Source organism: Limulus polyphemus, unplaced genomic scaffold, assembly GCF_000517525.1.
Source record: "Limulus polyphemus unplaced genomic scaffold, Limulus_polyphemus-2.1.2 Scaffold102, whole genome shotgun sequence".
NCBI classification, from domain to species: Eukaryota; Metazoa; Arthropoda; class Merostomata; order Xiphosura; family Limulidae; genus Limulus; species Limulus polyphemus.
In genome coordinates this window covers 223,212-247,776 of record NW_013665712.1, presented here as the reverse complement: position 1 = coordinate 247,776, position 24,565 = coordinate 223,212, and the positions used below count along the sequence as shown (strand labels likewise).

General features: G+C 29.7%; 1 protein-coding gene and 1 long non-coding RNA gene across 2 annotated transcripts in view; one reads left to right on the top strand and one right to left on the bottom strand.

The window, feature by feature from the left end:
- LOC106470120 (zinc transporter 1-like) overlaps positions 1-21,551 on the top strand; it is a 30,421-nt gene extending 8,870 nt beyond the window's left edge. The window contains exons 3-9 of the mRNA XM_022399536.1: positions 2,632-2,854; positions 3,174-3,341; positions 7,060-7,201; positions 8,160-8,203; positions 10,930-11,012; positions 15,218-15,412; positions 16,450-21,551. Coding sequence (XP_022255244.1) covers positions 2,632-2,854; positions 3,174-3,341; positions 7,060-7,201; positions 8,160-8,203; positions 10,930-11,012; positions 15,218-15,412; positions 16,450-16,695 — 1,101 coding nt within the window. The 3' untranslated portion in view covers positions 16,696-21,551. The remainder of the gene's footprint in view (positions 1-2,631; positions 2,855-3,173; positions 3,342-7,059; positions 7,202-8,159; positions 8,204-10,929; positions 11,013-15,217; positions 15,413-16,449) is intronic.
- Positions 1-24,565, bottom strand: part of LOC111088715 — a 33,574-nt gene that overhangs the window by 2,621 nt on the left and 6,388 nt on the right. The gene's annotated exons all lie outside the window — the stretch shown is intronic.

The window sequence follows — 24,565 nt, the reverse complement described above, 5'->3', positions numbered from 1 at the left end:
TATTTGTAAAGTGTTTTTCATGTTTTAGAAATCAGAGTTGAACTGCTCATTATTTCTTACAAGATGTGGTTGTCTGCTTTGACTTCATTTGTTAAATTTATAAATTATTTAAAAATTCTCAAAGTATGTTCAAGTACAACTGTTTACCATCATTCATGGGGGCCTGTGTTTCCTGTTAATTATACATAATAATTTACTTTAAAATGTAATTATGAATATTTGAATAGTTGTTGGAAGACTGAGCTAGGACTGGCTCTTCTGCATCTCCATTGCTTTAAATTTTAATGTAAGCCTATTTGGCTGTGAAGATTTTAAATGAAAACTATGATTTTTTTTATTCTATTTCTTTAACTTAATATAATATTCACAATGTAGTTTTGAATTATGTGAGTACTAAGAAACATTTTAACTACTAATTTATAGATTACATGTTTTAACAGCAGTTCATAAAACTGTGTTAATTTTTGGGGATCACGACATTGATACTATGTATATTAATGTAAGCCTATTTGGCTGTGAAAATTTGAAATGAAAACTATGATTTTTTTTTATTCTATTTCTTCAACTTAATATACTGCTCATGTAGTTTTTAATTGTGAGTACTAAGAAATATTTTGACCACTAATTTAATGATCACATGTTCTAACAGCAGTTCATAAAACTGGATTGATTTTTGGGGATCACAACATTGTTACTGTGTGTATTGCACTAGCCTAAAGTTAATGTATCATACAATACTCCATTTATGTGCACTTTTTTAAGTTTTGAAACAGATCTCTAATATTAGTGCTTGTTTATGAATGAAAAAAGTTGTTCAACATAATTTGTCCTTAGTCATATAGTGCAACTTAACAAGTTACTATTCTGCAACCGTGGATAAGAATTTGTAAAAGAAGTTCTCTACAGAGATGGGCTGTTGCTTGCATAAACATCACAAGCAAACAGGTAATCATGCTCTCACTTCTGACCAGGCAACATTCTATCCATGATCTTAGTCAAGCCAACTTGGGCATGTTTCTGGTATACTTGGTGTCTTACTACTTTGAGTAGGAAGGATGATATAGGTGTAGTTGAACATGATGAAATACTACAGTCTTCATTTGTAGCACCAGTTCTGTTTCTGTACTGGAGTAGTCTAGCTGTTGCTATAGTAGTAGGAGTTTTAAGAAGTTACAGCATGTCTGATAATGTTTTTGGCCTGGTACTTTGATTGAATGTTGTGCTCAAAGTCACAGAACTTACTCATGACATTCAAAAGTATGTGTGATCAGCAGAGAAAAACACCAGAAAAGAAACCCAAGTGCTTTAGGATAGTGTAGTTTTCTTCAATGGGGGTAAATGGTATTTTATGAATGAGAACTTCCAAAAGTGCTAAGACTATTGGATTTTACTTTATGAGTCACAGAACTTATAAATTAATGGACAAAATGTGGCATGTACTCAACAGTACTTGCTCTTAATTTTAACTTTTTTTGTGGTCTTATGCCATTAAAAAACTTGTATGCTGTTAGTTCTCCATGTCTAGATGCAGCTTTATTTTGCTATGTTAGGAATAAAGTGTCAGTACAAAACTCTCACTTCACTGTTTACATCTGACACCGTGGTGGTGGGGCTGACCTCGCATGGCTTCTAAACTATGGTGCAGTTTGTGTATGTGTTAATCTGGCATGAATAGAGATGTTTCACAGAAACTGCCATTTGAGGTCCATCTCCAAATGATGCCCCTATTCAATGTCATTGAAATTTATCACTTTCATTGACAGTAACTGTAATCTTTTAATCCTTGCTTTGCAGTAAAACTCGCTTCTTTATAGTACACAGTAATATTTCTATGTATACCTAATAAAATTTTCCTTTCAGAAAATTATAAATTAATAGAAACATAGTTCTAGAATGATCTTAATATTTCAACCATAAAGTATAAAGTATCTTTCATTGTATTCAAGTTGCAGAATTTTTCAACTTGTAATAGAACACAATTTCCAGAAGTAGCAAGAACAATCTACACTGGAAATTAAAATTATAGATAAAAGTAATTTTTTAATATCCTTGCTATTTATAATATTCAGATGTAAGCCATATTTTTGCACATTATCAAGTAATATAGTAATATAATTTACAGTTGCTATTTAAGTCAAATATGTAAATCTGACATTTCTGGTTTACAAACTGAATATAATGAATAAAGATTTTAATATTATTAGATGCTTTATTTACTTATATGTACATAAAGATGATTGATAATGGATTAGTGAAATTCTTGAAACAGATTTGGTAGTTAGGGGTTTAATTTGAGTCTATATTTGAGTTAATAAATTTTTCCTTCTTCAAATTTATTTGAAATTTTATAGTAGACAAGTAAGACCTTTAAAATCCTGACTCGGTAACAAGACAGATTAAGTGATTGTTTGTGTGTTGTTTTTTTTATACATATATAATTGCAATTTATTTTCATTTATTTTAAGTATTTAATTGACGTACTTAAAAAGTGCCTAAAATGTTTTATAGAAGGTGTGTGTGACAAATTCAAAACTATTATATTAAAAACAAGTTATTTATGAATAATATTTTATATCTGTAATTATAATCTTAAACCTTACTTTAATGAAGTTTGTATATTTGCTCTTTTAGATGTCACCTAAAAAGTGGTCCAAGAACACATTTGGATGGGCAAGAGCAGAAGTTTTAGGGGCACTTGTGAATGCAGTTTTCCTGGTGGCCTTGTGCTTCTCCATTTTAGTTGAGTCCTTGAAACGATTTTATGAACCTGAAGAGATCCATGACCCAGTACTTATTTTATACATTGGTGTTGCAGGGCTGCTTGTCAATATTATTGGATTATTCCTATTTCACCGTGAGTATTTGAAAATGTATGAATTTTTGTGAAAAGCATTAATATGAATACACAAGTTATTATCACATTGACTTAATCACCATTCGTAACACATGATTATAAGTACTTATAATGAAAAATTCAATATTTTAACAGTTGTTTTTATTTGATCTCTTTTGTTGCTTTTATCTTATGTTTATGTTTTGTGTAATTGTATATAACATTATTGTATATTGTAAAAATTTCTTTATCAATAAGATGATCTGGTTAGACATGAGTAGAATAAACTAGTGTGTATTGTTACCAAATGACTAAGATAGCTTTTTATTATTATTATTAGATCATGGTCATGGGCATAGTCATGGTCGAGGACACCATCACAGCCTTCCAACAATAGAAGAAGTTCTGGCAGAAGAAGACATAAATGAGAATCATGGAAATTACAGGATTCCTACCAATCCTTCCTCAAGCATGCAGCAAGAACAAGATGCTAAGAAAGGAAATGTCTGTGAGTTTAGTGCATTGAGTTAGGTGTGGGATGAATGATGCTTAGGATTGAAGTATGATTACTTGTATAATATACATAGTGTTTTTTGACTGAATGTTCATGAGGTTGTTCCATTGGATCAACCCCATATTGCACAAATAATGTTGACTATAATCCAAATTTACTGTACAAAGGTATTTATTCAAGATACATGTGTCAATTAATAATGTCAGTCTGGCTACAATTGTGACATATCAGAGTGATGTTCATGTGAAGAATAGAAACAGTTTTGTCTGTTTACATATTGTATTTGCATAACCTTTAGAACCTCTGAAATGCATATCTATAATTTTTTCAGTATCCCAGTATATTGTATCAGATACTTACTCTCCTCTACCACAAATCAGCAGGGTAAAATGATTACTTAATAACTCTGCAGTCAAATACACAATACCATGCTGAATAGCACTTTGTAAAAGGTCATGGCATACACATTTTGACAACCCACATTTGCACATAGGGTTAAGCATCTAGTACATTTGAAATAATCATTGGTAGGCATTTATGCATATGTGTGTGTGTGTGTGTGTGTGTATGCTTAAGAATTAATAAGAGCATATTGTAATTGAGTCATAATGATTAATAACTGTGATTATCACATGTTCAGTTACTGGAAATTATAAAAAAAATTATATGCCTATGCAACACAAATGAAGTTCAAGATCATGGATATGAAATATAACTTTTTTTTTGATAATTTGTGTATTTTTGTTTAAACATAATTGTTTCGAACAAAACACCTACTACAGTTTGAACTGTTATTCTTGTTGCTAAACATATTTCTTGAAAATCAAATTAATATTTGGCAACTAAGTTAGTATGTTGCTTGGCTATCTTAAACATCAAGAACCATATTGAAAGGTGCACAGTAAACTACTGGAAAGGGTTTATTGATCAATTATTGTAGTGTTTTTTTCCATCCAGCTTTTATATAACAAATATATATATTTTGGCCATTGTTTACAATTGGTCTGAATATTTATAATCTTTCAATTGGCATCTTTAAAATTAACCTGCATGGAACTATAGTAAATAAAGGCAAACTACAATTTCATTTTAAAACTAAACAGTAAAAACTTTATTCCATAAAATTTATCCAAAATATGATTTCAAGAGTACTCTGATGCAACTGACAATCTGATATTTAAGGCCTAGTGTTAACAGATTTGAAATACGAAACTGGTGCCTGCATCATTGGAAGAGGTTCATTGGTGTTTTGAACCACATTAGCCTCACTGTCATTATTTCTTGAATGAACATGTATCATATTTAATGCTGAAAAAAACACATCTTGTCTTGATGAAACTTAGTTAAATGGATAACAACTGCCTGTTGTAGAAACACAAATGTAGACGAAAGGCAGAAGACTTTCGAAACATCTTCCTCTATACTTGTTTCTACAACAGGCAGTTGCCATCCATTCAAGTAAGTTTCATCATGAATTCTCTGCCTAAAAAATCTATCAAAGAAGACATCTTGTCTTATTTAAAAACTAAATGTCTGTTCATCACTGGATGTATCATTAAAGATGAACTTTTGGTCACTTTTTGCTTCAAGACATGTCAGCATGTATTTGTTCCTATAATTAAATAATTTTTTTAGCATGTCAGAAGGATGACAGGGTGTTATCCCTAATCATTATCATATATTTCTTTTTATTACTCATGTTGAGCCTAAAATAAGTTTCTGTGCACTGTCCTGGCTGTCTCATGTTACTTGGCCCACATAGAATCCTTCTGTAGTTCTCTAATTAGTTCTTGCTTTCTTTGAGTAGTTTCCATGTAAATTAATTGCCTCCTACCACTTTCGTAAATTGGTAGAACATCTTCGTTCTACACATTCAACCATGCTAGAATGTATAGTTTTGTTCTATTAGATTTATTCCCTACCTATAACTTTCACAACTTGATTTCCTTCATCTATATTACAGTTGGTCCATGTCATTCATGTTTGAGTTATTTATTTTTTGTTAAGGGGAAAAAAAGTTCTTCTGGTGAACCAACTTTTTTAATCCTCTTGCTACGAGTAGGTCAAATTGCACACATTATGACTTTGTACAAAGTTGCATTCAAAATTTAATTAAACTGCTTCATTAATTTATGTAAATGAATAAAATTGGCAACAAAATGTAGTTAATTAATCAAATTTTAATATTCTATAAGTTTTAAGTTTTTAATTTTATAAGGAAATATTTTTGAAAATTCTCAATCTCCTCTATTATAATAATCTTCATTTGTTCTCTAGGTCTTTCCTCTTTGATTTATTTTCCACTTCTCTCTGAAGTATGGAATTTAACATAATTTACTCATTATAATACAGATAATACTAAGTGTTAATTTTCATAACCTACAGTCTTAATTGTTGACTGCAAATTTACCAAATTTCATGAAGATACATATTATAAGTTATACTATGGAAACTTTTGGTTACTTTATGGTTACAAGATTGGTCATGTCAACCGACCCCATATAGAAATAATTAAATGATGTTTTGCCACCACATTAAATCCTACTCACATAACTATCTTATCATTATGTTCAATTAGAGATGGCCTACATAAAATTCATAATTTTAAAGGTGATTATAATTGAAATAGTTGCATACCTCTAGACAAACACATTTTTCTCAAATCTAAATGATTTAGAGTAAATCTACATGGTAGGAAACTTCGTATACTAAATTTACTGTGTATGTTAAGGTTGCATTAAGGTTTTTTTCATCTAGAGCCATGGTGTTCAAACTGTGGGGCTCAAAGTTCATAGGAGGGCATGAAACTATGACTATAGGAACATATAAATTATATATGAAAATGCAAATTTGAATAGTTTTAAAATCTGTCGAATAAATGTTATTATTGAGTAATGTAGCAGCAACAATTAGTATGATAAAATGACATACATTATATACTCATAGGATATACAGGGTGGAGAAGGACACCTTAAAAAAACAAAAAATCAATTGTGTATCACTGGTCTAGAGTAATGTATAACTTTAATTCCATCTTAATAATAATGATATGTAATTTTTTATCTACAAACTCGACATGATGAAACAAGTTTATGTATAACTTTGTTCTGAATTGCTAATGGAACTGTGGGTATCTCTGAAGAATCAAGAATATCATAATATAAAAAAAATAAGGTTGAGAACTAAAACTTCTGTTTGTCGAGCTATGTCAGTTGTGTGAAATTTTCCTTTTAACGATTTTCTTTCTTGTTGGAATTATTTATTGAATATTGACTGACTGTTAAAATTGTAAAAATGAATGTGACACAACCAACACACTTTCCTAAAATTACTATATTGTTTGCCAGTTTAACTGTAGAAAATAAAAGTAAAATTATACTTAGGTGTCACATATGTTTATAACTACATATATTTTATGCTAATAAAAAAATAATAATAAAAAGAAAAGAAAGAAAGAAAACGGTTGAATATTAGAACTTACAGCTCTCTAAGATCTTTTATGAGAATATTGCAAAATGTTTACTTTGGGAATTTCCTAATAACTGTTCTAAGCAAACAATTTATCAATGTAGGAATCTTTCAACTCATTGTTCAGAAACTACCAGCATGTACTTTGACAGTGGGAACATAATTATAATTCAACATGATTGCATTTTTATTACACATAAGCATGATAGGATGCTCATGCTCAAAAAATTTTTTTCTATTGTAGCCAGCAGCACTCAAATGAATATGAGAGGAGTATTTCTTCATGTTCTTGCTGATGCTTTAGGATCAGTTATTGTTATTATCAGTGCTCTGATAATATGGTTGACATCCTGGGAGTATAGATTCTATGTAGATCCAGGCCTGAGGTAAGTTTGTGCTCACGTTATTGTATTTTTTGTTGTTGGGATAAATGTTATTGACCACTTAACCTCATAGAAATCAAACCTATATAAAAGCCAGTGTGTGTATCACATCATGCTTGATTTCTTGAAATAGAGGAGTCATAAAAGCAAAAATGCATTTATCCAGATAGACTAGTTCAGTTACTGTCTGCACATTAAGATTTTAGTGATGGGTGCAAGGGGCTGTGAGGGATGTGTGTCCTGTGAAACCTTATAAGTGTAGTGAGTGTTGGTATAATAAGACTAAAGTAAAGACCGTGCATAAAATTGATCATGAAATTAAAAATATTGATTCAATTATAAACTTAAATTTTTTCTGAGCTAAAGTATTTTCTATTATATCGTTAACATTTTTAATTAAAAACAAACCTCTTTAATTAACAGAGACTCTACATTAAGAAATAACAATATTAGGTTATACTTTAGTTGCTAAACAACATGAAATAAAAGCCATTCTGGAACATAGTGTTACTAAAATGCACTGGCTTTTCTATATATTAGAAGATGTTAATCTAACTGATTTTTACCAATAATTATGCTATGAATACACCATATATTCATTTTGTGAATGATCTTAATTTTGATTGGTTCATGAAGGAATTTACCAATGTTTCACTGCCTCAACTGCACTTTGCTGCCTCTTTGTTGGTCAAGCTTGATTTTGCAAAATTATTTATTTCAGTTTGCTATGAAATGTGAGATTAGGGTATACTATGGGGTGGGGTTGGTAGTACTTTCCCTGTCATTCTTGATGGGCTATATACTAGTATATTATAAAATTTAGTAAATCTGTACAGGAAGTTTTAATTGAAATATTTTTATAACTAATTTTAGTAGTTTTATATCCCATTTTGTAAGACAATAATAAATATAACTGTAATTAGATTAGTGCATGACATTTTTTGGTTTTTATTCCTCACAGTGTAGTGATGGTTTGCTTGATCATGAGATCAACCTGGCCTTTACGTAAGTAGTCTCTTGGAATCATTTCCTTTGTTGTAAAAAACAATTTGACAAAACCACTTGTTTAAATATGTGTGATCAACAACATGGGTGAGCTCTAGCTTTCCAGTTTTTAATTTAGTGTTACATCTATAAATATATTCAAAAATTAAAGCATTATAAACAGGATCAGTATTACTAAGATTTTTTTTCCAGCTTAGGAAGATGGCTAGCCAAATAATTATGTATTAGAAATGATGGATTTAAAGAAAGATGAAATAACTTGCAGTGCTTCTGTTTTGAAAGTTTATGCTAATTTTAATTACCATGACTAAACTTTGCATTGTAGAAAGAGTTTCCTTTTATATTGCAATGACTGAAGAAAAAAAATAAAAACATCACCTCTTGAAATATGAGAAAGAGTCTAAGACCACAAAGCATGTCTTACTGTTATCAACATATCCAGTGTATACATGACATGTGAATGCAGACTGTATAACATATGCTTATCTATAAATAACCCATGCCAAAGCAGTTTACAGGAATCACATCCTGTGAAACTGATTACAACAGGAAGCTTTTCTCACACAAGTATTCTATCCTAACAATAATATATAAGTGTTGTGAAAGTCTCAGCTTCGTGTGTATAACTGTCATTTTGTACTGGAACTTACAAAAATATCGCAACAATGACAAATATAAAAATTATAGCAAAGTATTAACATTCAATTGTCTGGTCTCCAGGGAATGAAGTGTTTGTTGACTTGTTCTATTGAAGTTTATCCAGTTCACTTCTTCTCTCTCATTAGAAGAAACAGTTCAAGAATATTTTAGACATTGGTTATTTCTATGTTTATGTTGTAACATTGTTATTTTGTTTGGTAGTTTTTGTTCTTTAAATTGTGATGTGATAATAAGGCCAACTTCAGACCACATAATGATAACAGATTACTTTATTTCTTCGTTAACCTTTCTAAAAGCTTGTACACTGTAACTTGTTGGCCTAAATTTACAAATGATGTACAAATAGAAATATCACACTGTGTATTATGGTTAATGTAAAAAATATATATTTACTTGTACAAATTCAAATGAAGTAACTGAATATATGTGTGATAACTAACACTAATTCCAATACTTCACTGAAACAAAACAAATGGGTTGATTTACTACTAGCTTAAAGCAAAACACTCACTCAATGTTTCAGTGATTCTCATATTTATAATATGCTCTCATTTCTCAATGATCTTTGAATTTACTAGATTTTTGTGATGTCACCTAGAATATCTTAGTCCTACTTTAGTGTCATGTGCCCTTTAGCTAACATGTAATTAAAACATTTAAAATATAACTAACAACATTTATATAGGACTATGACTTAACTTGGCTTCCTGAGAAATTCTGGCATTCATGCTGTTATGGAGTCAACCAGTGTAGAGTGAAATTTAGATTGAATTAGTACAATATGCACTAAAAGATAGACACAAAATCATTAAGTTCGAGTGAAATGCTGTACATAGAAAATAAATTTAACTACTTTGCAGTTTTAATTTATTATATTGCATTCACACGATACAAGAAAGAACTTAGAGATGTTTGTACAGAAATTACTCATAAAGCTTATAAATGTTGTAAGTAAGCAAGCTTAGAATTATGGTCACTCTTTAGCTGGTACTTTTTCAATGGATAACAGAAGAGTAAATGTCATTGGAAACAATTTTATAAACGTGTCTACTCCAAAATGCAGTACTAGAAATAGGTTGTATTTATATGGCAACAGATTGCAGAGTATACATATGCAACATGATGGTTGCAGAGTTCAGCAAAACAAAGCATAATAGCAGCAGAGGGATTGTATATAATATAAAGGATGTAGATGTCAGTAAAAAAAAAAAAGATCAACAGCAGGTGGTTCTCTGTGTGTCACGTGAAGGTGAAAAGTTTCAGCAAAATATAATTTAGCAACAAAGAGTATTTCATAACTGACTTTTATTATTATATTTTGAAAGATGCTTGTGAGTATTTGGGTAAATATGCAGGAAAAATAAACCATAGATTACTTATTTGATGTACATGTGTGTAACCTGTACCATTGTTGGCATATGTAAGCATTCAGTCTGTGCTGAAAACGTAAATGTTACTGTGTATTTTCTGCTGAAAATCAAGTTAACTTTTGAATTATTTATTCTTCTTATCTTATTGGTAATTCAAAGCATGGTAAATGCATTGCTTTATTATTATTATTATTATTATAATAAATAAATAAATATATAGACACACGTACATTTTGCAATGTATTGGAATTTTTCACTTTTTATATTTCACATCATAAATGCTGTCAAGTACAATTTTTACTAACTATTCTTGGTAGAAAATTTATTTTCAGAATGAAGGAAGTGGTATGTAGATGGTAAAGTTATTTCATCTTAAACTGCATTTTCAGCTACCAAAAACAAAGTATGTTGTGAATAGAAGACAATTTTCAAAGGTTAATGTTACAGCAATTTCAGTTGGAAATAGAATAAAATACATGCATAAAGATAATACAAAACATACACAACATTAAAGAATGGTTTTCAGAGTGAATGTGCTTGTATAAAATTTTAAAAATGAATAAGTAATTTTCCTGAGTCATTAAAGGTTTGCTTATATTTAATTAGTTAATTCAAAATAATACTGTACAGAATTTAGAATTTTTTTTTTTTTGTATACAGCACGTATATCTATTGGTCTTTTTTTCATCTCTACAGTTGTTGAGTCTGCCCTAATTTTACTCCAAACAGTACCAACTCATATACAAGTAAATTACCTGCAGAAGAAGCTGCTTCAAAAGGTTGGTACAAGTCTGTTGGATGTTGCAATATGCTCTTTTATGTATGAATATTTATTTTGGGGAAAAAACAATGTAAACAAGAGAAAAAAGTTTTAATTTTCAGGTGTATCTGTGTGTGTGTTTGTTTTTTTTGTTTTTTTCCTCGTTCAATTATAGAGCTTCTTACTTATAGACCTGATTTCAGTTTGGGTATAAGAAGAACCTACTTGATACAAGTGTTCAGCCAAATCCTTGGTCTATTAAATAACATGAAAATCAAACTTAAGAGTTTCAATAAAAGAGAGATTGCAAAGATTGTTGCTTACTGCATGTGGTGTCATTTCACGTACAGCAAGTCTGTGTCATCAAATAACTAAAAGCTTTTAATGCCCAGGTTTTGTTTTGTGTGTGTATTTTTTTTTAAGCATTTAATATAAAATAGTAGAACCATATAAAAACCCTTGCACTATGATTAGGCTCAGTCTTTGCCCTATAACTACTAAGTTAGTTAAAATTTTGTTTCATGAGGATTATATATATTTTTACAGGTGCATAGAATTGAATGTATAGTACTGGTGGAACAAAACTACATATATGCATGCATGTTTTGCACCCATATTTAGACCAAGATTGCTGTTTGTGGTAATGTGTGTTGAAGCAACACACTTAATAACCTGAACATTCTGTAGCCTGTTTCTCAGGAGCTTAGCTGAGCTGAAGTTCAAGAAATAGCAAGAAGCCCAGTTTTGGAGGACTTCTTAACATACAAGTGTTAATAGTGAAAGCTCTCAAGTTCACTCTCAACTTAGCAAGATAGTTTGCATTATCTTTGTGTGAAGAAGAAACCATACAGCTTAACTTGCCATAATTTAAATTTCGTTTTGCAGTTTATGGATAAAAAGACATTACCAAATAAGGTAACCCCCACTCTAAAAAGCACTGTTTTTGACTACAAACATATAATAACTGGGCAATTCAATATTGAGTAAAAACTTTGCTATACTTTTCATTACCAATATTTTTTTGCATGTTTCTAAACTGTTCTATTTTGTAAGTGTTGTCAAATTTCTACTACTCCCCCCCCTCGATCCGCTACAATCATGAAATCTCTCTTTGTTATTACTAGTAAAGCATGTGTTTCTTGGTATCATCATTGGTTGAAGCAGTAGTAGTATAGCTATAACTCTGGCCAATGGGGAAGCTTCTTATCTCTCCTAAACATTTTCTTTCTAAGGCAGTGACTTGAAAGGAAATTGCTGTAAGGTAGGGAGGAGTTTAGTTTTTATAATTCATTTCATGTGTTGTCAGAAAGTGAAGTTGTATCATGTGTGAGTTTTTAAGATTTTACATTCGTGGCAACATTTGAATTTTCTGACATATTTTCTTTGCAGGTTTTAATAATTAATTCATATTTACTGAGTGTGGAACTAAAACTAGTGAAAATAGTTTTGACATTTTTCAGAAAAAGTAATAGTTTCTGTTGTTGTTTTCATATTCAGAGAAGGTTTACTCTTTTATCTAAAAGATTTTCTCTTCTGCCCCCCAGTGGCACAGCAGAATGTCTGCGAACTTACAATACTAGAATGCGGTTTTCGTTACCCATGGTGGGCAGAGCACAGATAGCCCATTGTGTAGCTTTGTGCTTAATTACAAACAAACATTTTCTCTTCTTTTAACCATTAGTATTTTCTTGAACACTTCAGAAGCAAATTGAAATACAAATATCAGTTTTGTTTGAACATATTAAATAAGTCAACCTTTGATATATTAACATATAGTGGAGTTTGAAGTTTTGTAAACTGACAGGGATAAGAATACTATATTTGTCAACCTTATTAGATCAAATGCACCAGACCATTTAAGGAATAATTATTATGGAAAGCTGACATTTTTTTGGTTTAAATTTTGAAAAATAACATTTCAGTCTCTTGTGTACTTGATAGCACATACGTGTTCATTTAGCATAAATAAGGCTAGTATTGCACGTATTTATTGCTATGTTGTACAGTGTTACTGGACAATGAATATTATCATGTGGCACTTAATGTACACTTTACATTTTAATTTCTGTTAATTGTTTCTCATTCTAAATGTTGCATTCAGATAAGTTGGAAATGATCCAAATTGAACTGCAGGTTGATTTGCATGTATGCTAAATTTGTAAGTAGAATTGGTTTGATGGGAACTGTTCATAAACAAGAACAGTATTTCCTGTCCAAGATACACCATATGAAGACATTGTTTAAAGGACTTAAATATAAAACTTAAATGAGACATATATTTCTTTTCTATATAAATTATATATTATAAAAAGTTCTGTAAGTATACACACTTTTTTTAATTTTTCTGTATTGTTACATGACAAACAGGTTGGTTGATACAAATTAAAGAAGCATGGGAAATTATGTAAGTGATAGGATGGCAAGTTGTTTACTGACACACACACACACACACACACACACACACACACACACACACACACACACACACACATAAATGCATTTTAGGTATTGCTTCTTTTGATTTATAAGTCTTATTAATCCCTTCCCTAATTCTGATTTGCAAATGACTTAAGTAATATTTATAATAATTACATTTCTCTTGCTTAATCTGTTTCATACTATATCAGTCCTTGTTCATGCAATTGAATGTATAAGTAGCACTTAGACCCCTACTATGTGGTAACCCAGGTGTATTGATAAACCCTGACAGATATAATGTGCTTGACATATTACACATTCTTCTTTACTTTCTCTTAGATCTTAGAATTACAGACTGTTGAGGTATAACTAACATAATCTGAAATTTTACATGTATTATTAATTTCTTCTGGCATGTTATCATAAGTAACATATAATTTAATTTATTAAAGTTTCAGTCAGAATGTTAGCTTGCAGTAACTATGCTCAGAATTTAGTAATAATATTTTCATATGAATGCCAAAAAAGTTTCCGTTTTAGTAACTTGTTTCCTTGAACACATATAAAGTGTGACTTTGCAAGAATATTAATGGCATAAGTTTTTTGAATTGAAAACCCAAACAATGGAAAGTTCATTATCCATACTTATTAGTACATGTATAATATGCAGTCCAATAAGAACATTTACTTAATCACCCACATGCTCACGGTTTAAATGCCCAAGTTTTCTATGTTGTTATTATTAAGTTACATAATTGATAAAATTTAGAATTTTAATATCATAACATTGAGTTTTAGTCAGAAGACAAATTCAGATATTATGAAGTAAATTCTGACTGTGGTAATTTATGGATAGGCTATTTATATTATTTAAAGTTTTTCTAATGATACTTTTATCTTTAGTTTCACTGTTTAGAAAAATTAGTACTAATTGTAAAATAAATGAAGAATAACAGCTAAATCCTTTATTTTATTAACTTTAACAGTCTAATATAGCTAAAATTTCAATATAGCTACTAAAATAGATACACTGCTTCGACATCACTTTCCTATAGAAGTCGAAGCACATAATTGTCTTATAAGATGCATTTCTACCACATCAATGGAGAGTTTAGCACCTCAACCCTTGAGGCTTACACCACATTGTCCTAGCGCTGTTGCCATTCCTTACAGAGACTTGTGTGTGCATGGGCTACAACTTCATAACTTTTCATCAAGCTGTGTCATGCAAAAATACCTTAAGTATAGTTTCTGCCAACCTGTACTGCATTTGAAGTTTCTGGCATTTGTTTGTCTGGTTATATAGAAATTTATACAAGTCAAAACTTACCACAGTGATGGTATTTTGCATAAATGGTTAGGATAATTAATGCTAATAAATAATTAAAATTTTGTTTAAAAAGACAATCTATCAGCAAAGTATGTGAATTGAAAATGTAATAGTTCATATACACTTTAGTATTTATTTTAAATCTAGGAGCATTTTTAAACTAATTATGTTGCTTCATTAAAGGTACAAAATACAATAACCATTCTAATGGTTCTGGTTAAATATAAACTCTTTATGTAAAAAAAAAAAAAAGAAGACTAGCACAATAATTCATATATATAGTGTCTTTCTCACACACACATTTTTTGATATTCTGTATTTATTGTTAGTTGGACAATGCTTAAATAACAAAAGTTCCTCATCCTTGTTAGATTATTTCGATGTTATATGCTTTCTTCTCTAATGAATGACTTAAACTTTTCAATGATAATTTGTATATTTTTAAATGAATTAATTCATAATTTTTTTATTCTCAGATTGATGGTGTACTTGCAGTCCATGAGTTTCATGTCTGGCAGTTAGCTGGAGAGAGAATTGTAGCTTCAGCACACATTCGTTGTCGAAACCTTTCGGAATACATGCAAATAGCTGAAAAAGTGAAGGAGTTTTTTCACAACGAGGGCATACATTCAACTACAATCCAGCCAGAGTTTGCAGAACTTGAAAGTGATGTAAGTTGAATTATTTACTGGCTTTTGTCAGGAATGATTCAAGGCATATTCTTTTGATATGTAAACTTGGATATCTTCTAGCATTGTATATCATAATGAATTGTGTTACAATATAATTTGTACCTGATATAAAATCTGACTGTTAGTGTATAATCTTGTGTTTCAGATGAACTTTAGAACTCGTATTCATTGAAGTATTTTGTTACTTATATATGAGTTATTCTAAGGGTAAGAATTTTTTTCACCATGCAGTCGTTCTGTCTCACACATTTAGTGTAAATTCTTCATGTTTTTTGTACTCTAATTTGTTTAAACAAAAGCAAGTGTTATGAAATATCAAGCTTTAATTAATTGGACATCATCGGGATAGAAACTGTAAGATATTTTTTCTTTTATTTTGTAAAGTAATTTAATAGGTTAAATTTTGTTGCTATGTAGCTCTAATTTGTTAGCTTATTCTAAATCTAAAACGTACAGAATTGACATAAAATTACTACATTATCATAAGAACTTCACTGTGTTTTATTAAACTTCTCATTAGGCAGGATGATAAATGTACAAATACAAACCATACACAAATACATCTAATTAAGTAGATAACGGTTACTTTGATATAAAATACAGAAATGTGACAAAGTTTTTCAAAAATCCATTTGGATATTTATCACACTGAAGGTACTTGTTCATTTTTACAGGTTGTAACTATGTATACTGCATGGGCTCAAAAGAAGTTTTAGTGAGAGATTTTCATTTTAATTGAAATATTTTTGTAAATGTAGTGGTTATATTTATTATGTTTTGTGTGTGTGTGTGTGTGTGTGTGATTAACAGAGCTTGCAATCCATAGATTGAAATCTGCTAGCCTAAATTATAGAATGAAGGACTTATTTGTAATGGTTACCTTGTATCAAAATGAATAATTACAGACAGACAAAAACTATACACATTTGATTGGCTTTTAATGAACAAAATCTAACATTATCTTGATAAATTCTGAAGGTATATCTGATTAAAGTTTAATTCTTGTTGTTTTTCAGTTTCAAGATGGAGACAATTGTGTACTGGATTGTCCAACTAACAACAGCTGTGTAGCACAGACATGCTGTGGCCCACAGAAGGATGGTAAAGAATCTCCAAAGGCTGACATACCAAATGGATCGGCATCCCCGGCTTGTCGTCAGAGAAATAACAGTTTTACACCAGAAGTGAGACGCAGCACAAATGATGTGCATGTGATGTTAAGTTTGGAACAGATAAGTGATATCCAGGAAACACAATCTTGATGCAGCTTTGTCATACAGTATGAATATTTGGAGAGTGAATTGTTAGAATTTAAGGCTTGATCTCTTTGAACTTGGAGATCTTTAAACGTTTTCACTGTTTTAAGCTATAGATAAAATGCTATTTAACTTTCAAAGTGAATTTGGCAACATAACAACTGTTGGATAAATAGTTTGTGTACTGTCAGAAGCTACATTCTCAGGACTCGTTAAAGTCTACCTTACAGATACTGAAACTAAAATAAGCATACATTTATGAAATTGTTTGCTTGTCATTGTTGTTGCCAACTCAACATACACAAGTTCAAATTTTGATTTCACTCCCCTGTATTTCATTAATACTATAATATAATACTCATATTTAAGTTTTATGATAAGTAAAGAAAATTACAAGAAAACAAAGAATACAAATCACACATATAGATTCTCTGTTAAGTGTAATCTTAGCACCTGTTGAAGATATGAGTAGACCATATGTTTCTAGATGTTAATGTTCAATCTAGTGAACTTAGTATAATTGTGCTGTTACATTTGAAAAAAGACAACAAAAAAATCTTTAATTCAGTCTCATTTTATTATTGTTTTATTTCAATAGTATTTTGAATATATTTTAGTTCAGAATAAATGTGTAAATAAGTAAAATATGATTTTCAAGTATATTGTATTATCCCCATTCAGTTGTTCATATTGAGTAATTATAAACTTAGTTATATTGACTGAAGCAATCTGGGATTTCAGAAAATTAATGCCTCTTTCTAAATATTTAAATTACATTTCTAGACACTTGAGAGAATTTTAATTTTTAAAGAATAACAATTTATTCAAAAAATATAAATATGCCTCATGCAAACATGATCTGGTTTACATTTTGTTAGTTTTTTATTGTACATAGCTCTCTATGCATGTGCTGAGATTCAAAATATTCTTAATTATACCATGCCAACAAAATTGTGGATGCTTTAGTTCCTAGCTTCTCAAACAGTACATCAGCTCTACATTGTCAGACTTGCTTTTCATTAAATGCTTTTGTTGTTAATCTATATATTATTTTTGATCTTTGGATGAAAGAAAATATTTTATCTTTATTGAGGTTTTGTAGCTAAAGTGAAGTCTGTTGGGCTTGAGACCTTTTTAAAGTTTTCAGTGGTTGGAATTTTAGTAATTTCTGTGGCTTTTCCTAAAGTAGTACTTTTTTTATTAAACATAATTTATCTTTATAACCTTAGTGACTTATGCTGCTTTTAGTGGTGTAATAACTGAAGATCACCTTCTGTTCGAATATTAGTTGACTCTCCTAATGTCTCCTTTTAATTTCAGATTTTCATATTTTGTTAATTATTTGGATATGAGACTGGATTAGTTTTTATCATCTTGATTCATTTTTGTCTTTGCCAAGTCTAAATTATTTTATTGAACCTATTCTTTCAGAAAGTTTTGGAAGGCCCTTTCATTTATCTTAGTTCAGATCAGGTAGTTTGACAACATTGTGATTGTGGTAAGATCAAAAACTGATTTGTCTTCACTGAAATTTGCAAGGTTACATTGCTAAAAGCGTTTTACTTTTAGTGATTTTCTTTTTGTATTTGTTTAAGTACATCTTTCAATGATATTTTAAAGGCTCATTCTTTCATCCATGTGTGTTCAAAATTATTAATATTGTAATTTACTTGGGCACTTTATTTTTCCATACTGTATATTGGATGTTTAATATGATAGGAATGTTAATAATTACATGCAGACTTAGTGCACAGTGATTTGGTAAGCTCTTAAAACTTCCTCTTCATTATTTCTGAGTTCCACCTACAGTATAGTTTATGCTTCTAGAAAGCTCAGCCATAAAAATGTGCATCTGATTAATATCTACAACGTTATTGCCAGTTTACATTTGGTAATCTAATGGAGGTAAAGTCAATGATGAGAAAAAAGTTTCTCTTAGATCATCTATATTTTTTATGATAATAATAATAATAATAATAATAAAAAAATCTCGTGTAATCTGACATCTAGGTTCCAATAGGTGTTTGATTCAGTTTGTCTCCATTGTTGTTTCAAAAACTTGGCTAGTTGGTGAAAACTAGAATTGGTTATAAAGATATTCAAAAGGGTTATAATCAGGGCTGTTGGTGGGTAATTCCAAAAAGTTGTTTGTGTTATTTTGTTATTAGACATGGATTATACATGGCTTATAATAGGGAATATTAAATCTGGCTAGGACATATTGACTTGCTGACCATAAATGCTTTGCCGTGGCTCGTAAAATTTGTTCACTTAAGTATATTTTTGTTATCCGTGAACATTTAGATATGCCTACACTTCAGAGGTATCACAAAGTGCATGGAATGCAGCTCATGCCATGTCCATGCTCCTTTACAGTTGATACAACATTATCATGGTTAAATTGTTCATTGGCTTTCATCCAGACCAGTATTTAGCATTCTTTCTCCAAAAGTAGATTAGATGGTTCTTATCGTTACACATAATTTTGCCATCTGTAATGAAGGTTCCAGTGCTGATGGATTTTACTTTTAGCAGATGAGGGTTCCAAGCATTCTAGAGGATGATCAACAATAATTGTTTCCTATTCCCTCCAAAATATTCACACACATGGAAAGTTTGCTACATAGACCATACAAATGGTGCTGGTTCTCATGTTATCACACTAGATGCAGTAAACTTGTTGTGAATTTATTACAAAGAGAAATCATGAAATCTGGTCATTTTTACAGTCCTAACAAGGGAGAATGTATCATCAGAGCACTTTGGCTGACTTAAATATGTAGATACTGTATTAATGAGCTTCTTATATCCTTAGAGAATCTTATGCACATGATGAAACATTGCTACAGTTTCAATTAAATTTTTCATAATTCTGGCAGCTCTATAATTTACCCTCTCGTTCACAGTATTCACTAAAAATGAATCTGAATTAACTTCTCTTCATAGTTAATGCTAACTAAATGCTAAGGATGATAATCACCAACATAGAATTATTCATTATACAGATACTATATATATATATATATATATATACATACACACACAAGTTTGTGGCTGAGAAGTTGGGCAGAATAGTAATTGTATATGACTGACTACTTGATTGTAGTAAATTTGAAGTTATAAGTATATCTAGTTAGTAATTTTTGTTATGAATATAGATTTCTTGTGTTGTCTGTAAAATACCCATGAACACACACACACACACACACACACACACAGAGTGTTGCAGAATATGATCAAGTGCAGTTTATTCACGTTGTTTTATAAAGAAAATGTATTTGGTATGATAGATCTATGTGTGAAATTTTCATGACAGTACTTCAGGTAAGAGGTCATTGTTTTAGTGGACATTAGTCGAGCCTTCTACATTGTAGAGGATAAACTTTGGAGGACCATAATCTGTTACATGTGACTTGTGGCAATGGAATTTTTTTTATTAAAATTTGAGTACTTTTTATTTTCAATGCATAAACCTGAAAGTTAACATGGGATTAATAATAATGAATGTGCATGCTGCCAGATGGGCCACTGTTATAGTTGATTATATAAAGTTATTTTCTGTATTTTTTGTTTTAAGTCCCAGTAATGCCATATAGTTTGTTCTAAGTGCTTAGAAATACTTAGGCCAATTTTTATGTTTTTGTTCATTTGTTAGCATTTATCAAACAATGTATTGAAATTATTCTTTCTGATGTAAGAATTATCTAATAGGTTTTGTATTTTCTTGGCACAAAAGTCTTCAAATTTATCATTTTCTTGTAACTTTTACTTGGAATTAAAGCATTTTAAATTAACAATATTAGTGATCTGAAGTAAAAGTTTACTTGGAAATTGCATCATGATGCAAAACAGCATCCAAACAAATAGAAGAAAAGGTTAGAAAGGAGATAGTATTTAAAGTGTTACGACATGTTTTTTTATATATTAATGTAATACAATAACTTTTTTTTTTCTTCTTCTTCAGAAGGAAAATCAACACTGGAATTTTTATCTAAAACCAGGTTTTTTAGCTTGTTTAGTTTAAAATGCTTTAACTACTACTTTGGTATGTTTTGTTTAAATGAACAAATGCTAGTACTATGTAATATTGAAGGGTTTTTTTTCATATTTTGTAGTAGCTCATTTTTAAATAAAACTGGCCTAACCTTTGAGAATGAAAATCCACTTTTGTGTAATTCTCATCAGTGTACTAAAATTCCTTTTTTTAAACTCTGAATTATTTTTTTTAGAACTTTCATTTGATTAATTTTTTAACTGTTTTCTAAGAGTTAAAAATCACCAGAATCATTCAAATAAAGAATAGTTTTCTGATAACTTTTTTTCCTGAATGCTTGTTACAGATAGTAGTGTTGAAACTTAAGATACAATAATATGATATATAACAAATTACTTCTTATTGATTTACTAACATTCTTAACTTGGTAAACTGTTAGTGTAACAAAGCTATATATACTTCATCATTTAGAAGAATAATGGACATTTGTTATAGTATTTTCTTTCAATATGTAAAGAAACTAATAGTTTGTGCACTATTACAAGAATGTGAAGACTAATTAGAAGCAATGGTGTTTTGTGCTTTGGTAGACTGAATAATGAACAATTGTAATTTCTAGCTAAATATGACATAATGGCTTTTTAAATTAATGATGGTTATTTTTGTTGAACAAATTTAGTTAATTGTCTGTATATTTAAATACTGTGGATAATTTAACGGTTTATAGATATTCAAAAGATTATTTAGGTAGACTAATTTTAGGAATTAGGCCTAACATAAACCTTCTGAGCTAGCCAAACATTGTTAGATGTTCTTGTTAGTATAGTAAAAATCATTGTTAACAATGATCATACTTCTCATTAACAAATCAATACATTGTAAGCATTGTGTGTTTTAAGTACTTGTTCATAAATCATCATTAATATTATTTTTAATTGCTATTACCAAACTGCTTTTGCTAAAACATCTTTTATTAATGTTATTTTTAAAGGAATATTTTTTCTTTGCATTTGTTTAGTATTTATTCATAAATTGTCAGTAAAAGTAAGTGACAACTTTTAACACACAATTTCATATTAATATGGCATTGCTTTATCTCGGACTACCAGTGGCACTGTGGTAAGTCTGGAGACTTATAATGATAGAAAAAGAGTTTTGATACCTGTGGTGGGCACAGCACAGATAGCTCATTGTGTAGCTTTATGCTTAACTACAAACAAACAAAGTTTTATCTCAAGAAATGCATGTTATATGTTTTGCAGAAAAGATTATCAATATATTATTCATCAGGTTTCTGGCATTAGTGTTTATTATTAAAGAGAACTTGTTATCTTAACTGATTGATTTAAATCCCTCAACCTTGTTTTTTTTTAATGGTGAGTTAAAGTACATGAGTAATTTTAAGTATAATTAAAGTACCTTTCTTTAGTAAATCCTTAAATGTGTTAGTATTTACTTACTCAGGATAAATAAAGTTTTTTTTAAGTACACAAAAAATAGGGTTGTGTGATCCAAGATGATTCTATTCTGTTTTCACTGACATGCAAAGACTACTTTTATAGTATTCTCTTATATATGTACAGATGTCTTCTGTAAATAGGTACAAGCTCTCTCATCTTTAGAGTGTAGGCAACTGCCTAGGGCTGCAGCATCAAAACTTTTACTTGTAATAACCTAGCTGCGTCTTCATTTGAGCTGTTCACATTTAGAAGAACTTCAATTTCCCAGATTTCTTTCTTTTTGGCTGCAAAGGTGTTTCTTTAAGTTCTAGTGTCAATGAACACACTTTCCAGGTTAGTAAGTTATAAACTTTTACTAGCTAGGTTATTACAAGTAAAAGTTTTAGCTAGGTTGCTAAAGTAAAAGTTTCCTAGAAATTGCAACAATTTGTTCATATAATATCACATTTATGTTTACTGATGATAATGGTGCAGGAACAGCATTTCAAAATCTTGCATAAAGTGGTAAAATACCTGAAGCTGGTCCAGAGTGTAAATTAATGTTAAACTTGACATTACTGTTATGTTATTTTTATAAAATGTATTCACTTTTTTGTCAAATTGTTTGAAATTCTAAAAATAGATATGGCTGAAAAATACTTCAATAACAACTTTTTTCTATATTATGTTTTAGTTTTAACTGCATGATTTTTTTATAAATTAGTGTCATAGACTTTTTTCTCCTGGTTTTTGTAATATAAAGTTTCAGTAAGGAAGCAGATATATGTGTATGAGCATTTTTAATGTTACATGTACTATGTGTGTAGTATAGCACAAAAATATAAAAATCAGTTCCAGTGTTCTGTGAGTGTAAAGTGTATCTCCAGAATATATTTGTTATTTAAAACACCTCGAACAACAGGCCAGCACATTTGTTAAAGAAACTAGTAAATTTGTTAGATCATAAAAGTTTCTACTTTGAAAATGTGTTGTAATTGTTTATACTTTACTTTGTAAGGATTTTGCTGTGCATTGATACTACACTTTTATCATATGCATGATGTTTTTAACAAAGCTTTGTAGTGAAGATTACCTTGTAAATAATATTGTTGTGGAATAGCCTGAAAACAAACAAATACATGTACTTATGGAAAAGAATTTGTATTCTTTCAGAAGGAATATGCTTTACTCATTTAAAATTTTCTAATTACCAGAAAGTATTGAAGTATAATAATTCCCATTTGCGACTTTTTCAGGAGAGCCTCAAAATTTATTGATTTTTATTAGTAAAGTAAGACTTGTTTTGAAATGCATCTTTTTTTCTTTTCTTTTTTACAAGTTTTTACTTATTATGGGTATTTTGCTGACTTGTTATTGACCCACAATAAAAAAAGTATACAAGTATTATATCGAAGCAAAATTTTATGTACATGTGTAAAGTCATTTCCAAATTATTTTTTTTGTTTTTCCTAGCATTTGCACTTAAGAAAGTATCCTAAAACAGAGTAAAAATTGTAACTAATTCTGTGATTAGTAAAACAAAACTTGCAACAATATTGCATGGTTCTGTTGTTTTTTAAATGCTTTTGATACTCTTTGTCACATAATTGTATGGTAAGATTTCTTTGTGATTATTTCAAGCTCCTTTTGAGTGTGCCTTTCAAAACAAACTGTCCACAAAACATTAAGTTTTTGACACTTTGTTTTTGTTCCACTGGATCGTGGATTATTAGATATTTCCATGAGGAATATATTTAGAAGTGGTATTTTTAAGAACTAAATTTAAAGCATGTGTTCAAAAATATTCATTAAAATTATTTATTTAGTTTTCTTTTGTGATCTTTAGAAAATGTTTGCTTTTTTTTTCTGGTGAAGTGGGATCAACTTACTTAAAAAACAAAAAAAAATCTGATCATTATGAATTTGTTAGTACTTATTGTGTATGTGTATTTTATTTTAGTTGTAGATGTTCGTAGTAATCCATAAAATAAATTGTTATTGTCCTAGAATTTTGTTTGTAGTAGTATTTTTGTTTTTATGCAGTAATGTACATTTTACTTAAATTTTTCTTTATCCTCAATACTTGGTGTTGCTACATTTATCAGGTAGGTGGCAGCGCTGCCTATTTAGGGATGGCTCAGATTGTTCATCGAAATGGTATTTTAAATATCTCCTCAATAGGTCATCAGAATGTTACGATGTTATACAGTGTTTCCTTTTATAACAGTATCTATGTAATGATTGAATCACAAGTTCTGGGAATGTCTGTAAATATCATAGCAAAAAGTTTGAATTTCTTGTTTTACTTTTTCTGCTACTTTTTTTTATTACATAACTCAAAAACCAAAATAATGGTGTCAACCAATTTTACTGAGGTGAGAGTTTCAAACGGAGTATCTGCTTTTATAAGTATTATTAATAACTAATAGTAATTTTAAAATAA